At 41.6% G+C, this 7,761-nt stretch overlaps 1 protein-coding gene across 1 annotated transcript in view; it reads left to right on the top strand.

Moving 5' to 3' along the window:
* Nucleotides 1–7,395, top strand: part of LOC107663564 (protein very KIND-like) — a gene marked incomplete at its 3' end in the record, with an annotated part of 60,427 nt that extends 53,032 nt beyond the window's left edge. Inside the window, exons 20-24 of the mRNA XM_016453802.1 lie at nt 268–415; nt 507–674; nt 5,780–5,977; nt 6,986–7,068; nt 7,293–7,395. Of these exons, the coding sequence (XP_016309288.1) occupies nt 268–415; nt 507–674; nt 5,780–5,977; nt 6,986–7,068; nt 7,293–7,395 (700 nt within the window). The remainder of the gene's footprint in view (nt 1–267; nt 416–506; nt 675–5,779; nt 5,978–6,985; nt 7,069–7,292) is intronic.
* Between the last annotated feature and the right edge of the window lie 366 nt (nt 7,396–7,761).

The raw sequence follows: 7,761 nt of genomic DNA, 5'->3' as shown, positions 1-7,761 counted from the left end.
AGACAGACAGACAGACAGACAGACAGACAGATAGATAGATAGATAGATAGATAGATAGAAGGACAGATAGATAGATAGATAGATAGATAGATAGAGACGGATGGACGGATGGACGGACAGATAGATAGATAGATAATGATTTTGTCAAGCTCACATAATTAAGATAAGAATCAATCATCCACAGTCAATCACTGATTAAATAATCATCCCTAAGAAGTGAAATAAGATGAAATTTAATTATATTCTCCATTAACTGTGAAACTGCAGAGCAAATGAAGATCCCTCATCAGACAGAGCCAAAGTCTATCAGCGCACTCTGGATCTGTTACACTTCTGGATTGAAGACGCACAGTTAGTGGACTTCAGCTCGAGCTCCAGCCTCCTGCAGATGCTGCACACTTTCCTGACCGCTGAGGTCACCGCCTTCAGAGTTTAACTCTTAAACTGCTGGTTTAGACAGAAGGCTTGAGTGCGTGTGAAATAACCGTGTTACGCTGTGTCTTCAGGTCGCACCGGTTGACAGTCGAGGAGCGGGTTTGCTGGCGACGCTCCAGGCCTCGCCCAGGAAGAGGCGCGTCTGTGTTCCGTCGTGTGCATTTGATACCTCCATCGAGGAGAAGCTCTCAGTGAACTCCTCATGCAGGAGATCATCCATCGAAGACGCTGCTCGAAAGGTCTGTGAAAGTCATTTTAACCAAGACACTACAGGTGGATATTGTAGACATATTAATAATAGAAATCACAATACTTGCATTACCAGTTGACAAATAGTTTTTTTATTACCAGTTTTCTGAAATGTTAAGGTTAAATTTGCATTTAAAAGACAATGATAACTAGGGATGTAACGATTAACCACGAGCCGTTTGTAAATCGATTCAAATATGTGACGATTAAAATCGGTTGAGATGCTAAATAAATCACGATTCAGTTAGGGGTAGGAGTTTATATGAATGTATGTCTGAGGGGAACATACTCGGTTACTAACGTAACCTCGGTTCCCTGAGATACGGGAACGAGTACTGCGTCGCTAGACGCTACAGGAAACTCCTTTTCTCCGATTTACTGAAGCCTTTTTTTCAATCATCTTTTCAGAAATGAACCAACGACAGCGCAGCGGAGCTGCGTGAGTCTATAGCGAAGCAGCGCGCCCGAGCCCGCAAAAATGGGCGGGGCATCTGGCTATATAAGCAGGTGCTCGGCATAGGATCACTATCTCAGGGAACCGAGGTTACGTTAGTAACCGAGTACGTTCCCTTTCGATACTTCACTACTGCGTCGTTAGACGCTATGGGAACCTATTCAATCACACCGTGCTATAGTAGATGAACGACTTATAAGTAATTGTCCAGAGCGTCCAGAAGGGGGCCCTGTAGATCAACTACAATGGAGCAGGCCATAGCCAGAGACCCGGATTCTTTTCGGGGTCAAGAGGAGGCAAAGAAATGGGCTAACTCATAGAGGTCGAGCCCGGCCTTACATAATCGTTCTTAGAGCTTCGCACAGCCTCGGAACTAGATAGGGCCGAGAGCGTGCCGGAAGCTAAGCATAGGGCAGAGAGTGTGCCGGAAGCTAAGCCCAGACGTGGGAACTTCAGCGGGTTCGAAACATAGTCAAACCCAGCAAGGATTAAATCCAGCCTTAGGGCGGGAATATGGTTCCTGGAGCATTTGAGCTGAGAGAGACAGTTAAGCAGAAAGGACCTGAGCCTGTAAAGCAGGAACGTGTAGGTTGTAGAACCTGACAAAGGTGGACGGCGAGGACCAGCTGGCCGCCGCACAAATTTCTGCAATGGACACACCACTGGACCATGCCCATGCTTTTAGGGAGCGCAAGTGGCAATGTGCCCACTCCAGTAGGCTCTTTGCCATCCTGAAGAGGCGTGGGGAGGAAAGGCCACCCTGGCGGTTTATGTAGGATACTACCGTCATGTTGTCCGATCGGACTAAGACATGGCATCCTTCTAGATGTGGTAGGAAGGACTGTAAGGCCTGCCATACTGGCAGCATTTCCAGGCAGTTGATGTGCGCAAAGAGCTGCTCCGACTGCCTAAAGGAGGCGGAGCAGTCAAAGTAGATTTTTAATGCCCTGACAGGACAGAGCAGGATTAACACTAGAAGAACCTTGTGCCCTTGTTCCCTGATTCGCCTGATGACCTGAGGGATCAGGGCGATCGGGGGAAAAGCGTAAAGGAGAAGGCTGGGCCAATCGTGGGCCAGCGCATCCCTTTCCTTCGAAAAATAGATTGGGCAGTGAGAGTTGTCTTCTGAGGCGAAGAGGTCGACCTCTGCCTTCCCGAAGATCTCCCATATTCTCCGAACCGTCTGGGGGTGAAGCATCCACTCGCCAGAGGGGACGTTGCTCCGAGACAGCATGTCTGCTCCCTGGTTCAGTTTGCCCAGTATATGCGCTGCGCCATGCAGGCTTGATCCCCCTTGATACGAAGGCGTGTGCCAAAGGCCAGTGAGGGTGACCGGGGAGTCAAGGAAGATGGTTTTATCCGCTTCTTTGATCCCCGTCAAATTCAGCCATAAGTGGCATTCCAGCACCACCAGGCTGGCCATCGACCTCCCGATGGCCTGTGCAGTCGTCTTTGTGGCGTGCAGGGCCAGATCGGTGGCGCTGCGCTGCTCTCTGAATGCTGCAGAGTGTTCTGGACCAGACTCATCCATGGTGCGAAGGAGCTTTTCCTGGTACACTTGGAGCACCGCTTTGGATAGGAGAACGAGACGGGGGAAACCTCTCTTTGTGGAGAGAGTGAGGTACGCGGGCCTTGAGCCGACGTAAGCTCACTCATATCCGAGCACTGTGATCCTCTACCCCGCTGTTTTTTCCTCACAGGTTCCTGGGAGGAAGAAACGGGGGGGCGCGAGGGGCGGGGTCGCTCTCTGAAAAGAAAGCTTATCCGCGAGCGCAAAGAGGCGAGACTCATGCTCTCGCAGTGGGAGCATGACGTCTCAGTGAGCGCGGCTTCTGCATGGGATTTCCCCAGACATTGCACGCATTCACTGTGCCCGTCATCAGCATGCAGTGGTGTACTGCATGAGCCACAGCCGTGGCGCGACATTTGCAACAACGTCACAGGAAATTTGCTCAGAAATTTGCCCTTTGTTAGGCAGAGGTGTGCAGCCACCGCTTCGTCCAGAGGAGGCAGCTTATCGTAGCCCTTCTGTGCAGCGCCGTCGACCGTAGTGAGGGAGGGAGAGATAGAGGAGCGTAAACGAGCGGAGTAGGGGGCGCACCACGACTTCGTCAGCTCGTCGTGAACCTCTGGGAAGAACTGCACGAGCCACAGCCGTGGCGCGACATTTGCAACAACGTCGCAGGAAATTTGCTCTGTTACCTCAAGCAGGAAAGCGTCAACACAGGCGCTCTGCAGCCGGCTCGTGAGCGAAGCGCTGACTGGGGCTGCCTTTGAGAGCGACGCGGGAACAGAGCTGCTTGAAGCGGCGATCTGATCCGGTGCTGCAAGGCGGCGCGCTGATCAGTGCTGCTTGAGAGCGGCGAGCTGCGAGCAGTGAGCAGAGAGCAGAGGCGGTGAGCTGATCTTGCTGCTGTAGAACGGCGGCTGGACCAGCTTGCCGGTGAAGGCTTCAAATCTCGTAGACTCAGCGAAGAGCAGTAGATGTTATCGCTGAAGGAGAAAGAATCAGTGATCCTATGCCGAGCACCTGCTTATATAGCCAGATGCCCCGCCCATTTTGGCGGGCTCGGGCGCGCTGCTTCGCCATAGGCTCGCGCAGCTCTGCTGCGCCGTCATTGGTTCATTTCTGAAACAATGGCAGTGCAGATGCACTGCTGTGATTGAAAAAAAGGCTTCAGTGAATCGGAGAAAAGGAGTTTCCCATAGCGTCTAGCGATGCAGTACAAAGTGAAGTATTGAAAGGGAACTGACTGTCTTTCGATGGTATTTTTTCTTTTCCTCTTGCCTCTGTATAAAGCATATTAAAGTTCATAAGTGCAGCGCTGCTTTGTTTACAGCGGTAACCAAGGAAACACTGTATCATTGCTGTTCATAAGTGCAGCGCTGCTTTGTTTACAGCGGTAACCAAGGAAACACTGTATCATTGCTGTTCATAAGTGCAGCGCTGCTTTGTTTACAGCGGTAACCAAGGAGATGCTTGAAGCGCCACCTGCTGGCAGAGAGTGAATCTGCGTCTCGTTCAGCTCGTCTGCTGTTTCTGTTTCATGCAGATATTTTTTATGCAGAATTTAAAAAAACTGAAGTCAAACCATTCTGTTTTTGCTTCAAATTTTGAAATTATACAATCTAATTTAGATTAAAAACTGCTCATGTTGCATGTATGCAGCATCTTTGTTTGGATCATGATTAAAATGCAGTGGTTGCCTCTAATTTTAAATGGAAAGAGCACAGACAAAGCCTTAATTTGTTTATATGAAGAGATTTATTTTATTTGTGTTACTTATTTATTTGATTTGGGGCTTGTTTTAAAATAAATTTTAAAAATGTAGTTTTGTTATTTACATTTACATTATATTTAAATGTTGTTATTTAGCAAACGCTTTTATCCAAAGCGACTAACAAATGAGGACAATAGAAGCAATCAAAACCAACAGAAGAGCAATAATTTACAAGTGCTATATTAGTTTATTATTATAGTGTTATATTTCAATTTCACAAAGAAACGTACAGTATTTTGTCCAAGCAATAATAAAAGGACACATTTAATTTATAATATGTCTAAAATCTAATTTTGTTAAAAATAAATAAATCGAGAATCGAATCGAATCGTGAAATCAAAATCGTGAATCGAATCGTGAGTTGAGTGAATCGTTACATCCCTGAATTGATAACAGTCCATTGGAAACACGACCAACCAGTGGACTCAGGAACTGAAACAAATCTGGAAAGAATGACAGTGTGGTTACAAATAAAAATGGACATTTGTTTAAAAAGATGGACATTAGGTACCTAATTAAGAAGGGTTGTAGGGTTGTAGTGATTAGTAACACAGTGTACGGTTGAGGAAAATAATACTGTGTAACCTGCTCTTGCTCTTGGTTTCTTCTTGTGATTAATTTAATTTAATTTAATTTAATTTAATTTAATTTAATTTAATTTAATTTTTATGTATTTGTTTATTTTATATTTTATATTTTATTTACATATGTATTTATTCATTATGTTTTATTTTTATTGTATTTTATTTATTTATTGTTATTAAACTTTAAAAAGTTTTTAAAAATGCATTTAAGGCATTATATTATTGAATATGCACTAATTTGCATTTATTTCCAGAACAGAAATCTGAACATTGGATAAATTCTTGTTTGATTTTGTTGACATATTAGAGTTAAAGCTTTTTACAGACGGGAATTTTGATTTCTCTTTTTATAACTACATAAATCCAAAAATACTGTCAACAGACAGTAAAAAATACATTTTCGCTATGTTTTTAGGAATAAAATGTTAAATATAAATCAAGCAAATTATATATTAACAATATAAAAACCTAGATAGGAATAAAACTGTAAAGTTTGGTGTATGCAAGTGTTACTGAAGTGGAAAATCTACAGCATAATGTAATAAACACTTAACTTTATATTTCGGATGTTTTCTTTCCACTAGTCTGAAAGAAGAAGCAAAATAGCCCAAAAAATCTCAAAATTGACCAGCGCATGAAAAAAATACGGTTTTACCTGTAGTTCCTTGCCTTAAGAAAAAATCAAACACAAGAAACATGAATTTGAAGCATTTCAGCAGAAGTCAAACACCTGACTGCTAGTGTGTGGTGTTCTTCATGTGTTCACACGTGTGCAGTGGCGCGTGCCACGTGTGTTGGAGCCTCAGACGGTCCAGAATAAAGAGAAAGGGTTCTCCATCGCCGCTGCTCTTCCACGGCCGTGTTACACCTCTCTGATGAGCAACAGCAGTCTGCGATCAGAGGAGAGACGGCCCTTCAGTCAGAGCGAACACACGCCGCTGCACATCACACAGCAGCTCACCTTACTGGAGCAGGTGATCAAAAAAACACAGAAATCATTTGTGAAATATACAGCGCATGCAAAACATATGGAAACGTTTGTAATAATTATGATTTTAAAATGTTGAAAGAAGTCTCTTCTGCTCACCAGGGCTGCATTTATTTGATCAAATATACATTAAAAAATGTGAAATATTATTTTAAATTAAAACAGCTGTTTTCTAAGTGAATGTCTGTTAAACTGTAATGTATTTCTGTGATGCGCAGCTGTATTTTCAGCATCATTACTGCAGTCTTCAGTGTCACATGATCTTCGGAAATCATTCTAATATGCTGATTTGCTGCTCAAGAAACATTTTTGCTTTTATTCTGCAGAGATGCATTAAATTGATCAAAAGTGACAGTGAAGGCATTTATGATGTTCTGTTTTCAAATAAAGCTGTTCTTTTAAACTTTCTGTTCATCTGTGAATCCTGAAAAATAAAATGCATCACGGTTTCCACAAAAATATGAATGTTTTCAACATTGATAATAATCAGAAATGTTTCTCGAGCAGCAAATCAGCATATTAGAATGATTTCTGAAGATCATGTGACACTGAAGACTGGAGTAAATTCAGCTTTTGATCACAGAAATAAATTACAGTTTAACAGAGATTCACATAGAAAACAGCTGTTTTAGTTTGTAATAATATTTCAAATTTTTTAATGCATATTTGATCAAATAAATGCAGCCTTGATGAGCAGAAGACACTTCTTTCAAAATTATTTCAAACGTTTTAAAAGCTATTGTAACTCAAAATACATGAATGTCCTTAATTTCCAATTTTCATTATCATACTTTCTTACATTATTTTATTTTGACATTATCACTCTATTTTCTGCTGTTCTCACGCTGTTATTTCCCGATCCAACTCTAGGTGGAGACACACGATCATCTTATTTTCATGCTGGTCTTGATCCTTGATCTGACACAGACTTTTACACCAGGACAGAATCACTATATCATGCATATTCATGTCTCATCGTCTGATATTTATGCAGGAAATATTTCACGACTGTCATCCGGTTCACTTTCTGAACTCGAGAGCTCACCGAGTGACGGAAAACTCTGGAAACATTTCCAGGTGACTTTCCACTGTCCCAAACTCAATTAAAGCAGTGACCTTCTATATTAAAACTCAAACGTGTTTAAGCTTTCTTGTGTACAGAACACAGCATATTTTACATGCATAAAAATCATTCTCACCTAAAATCGTGATTTTAGAAAAAAGTGCATGTGCATATTTATATCTCATATCTTCCCGAATATGTTGAGTGTGTGTGATAAATGTTGCTGTGTGTTGGTCAGTGAGGTGTCGGGGCCCCGGGGCCCGCTGCAGAGGCTCCTCACACACGCAGACTGTGTGGCTAACTGGGTTTCTGCTGAACTCGTCATCTGTGACTCGCTCAAGGTTAATTAATTTAACTATTTGTTTTAATTACTTTAATAATAGTTTTAATATTATGAATTCTTAATTGTTATTATTAGTATTATCATTGTGTAACATAATATTAATAATAATAAAAAAAATAATTGTTTTAATGGTTTTAAACTAATTCTTAATTTTGAATATTATATTAATAATAATGTTATATTATTGTATTATATTAATCTATCTTTAACATTAATATTAGTAATAAAAAACTGCTTCACAGCTATTTGTTTTAATTACTTTAATAATAGTTTGAATTATTATGAATTCTTAATTGTTATTATTAGTATTATTATCATCATCGTCGTGTAACATAATATTAATAATAATATAAAAAATTATAAT

Source organism: Sinocyclocheilus anshuiensis, unplaced genomic scaffold, assembly GCF_001515605.1.
Source record: "Sinocyclocheilus anshuiensis isolate Anshui unplaced genomic scaffold, SAMN03320099.WGS_v1.1 scaffold2329, whole genome shotgun sequence".
NCBI classification, from domain to species: Eukaryota; Metazoa; Chordata; class Actinopteri; order Cypriniformes; family Cyprinidae; genus Sinocyclocheilus; species Sinocyclocheilus anshuiensis.
Note: the sequence above shows the minus strand (reverse complement) of the source record. Positions and strands in the feature narration are given on the sequence as shown.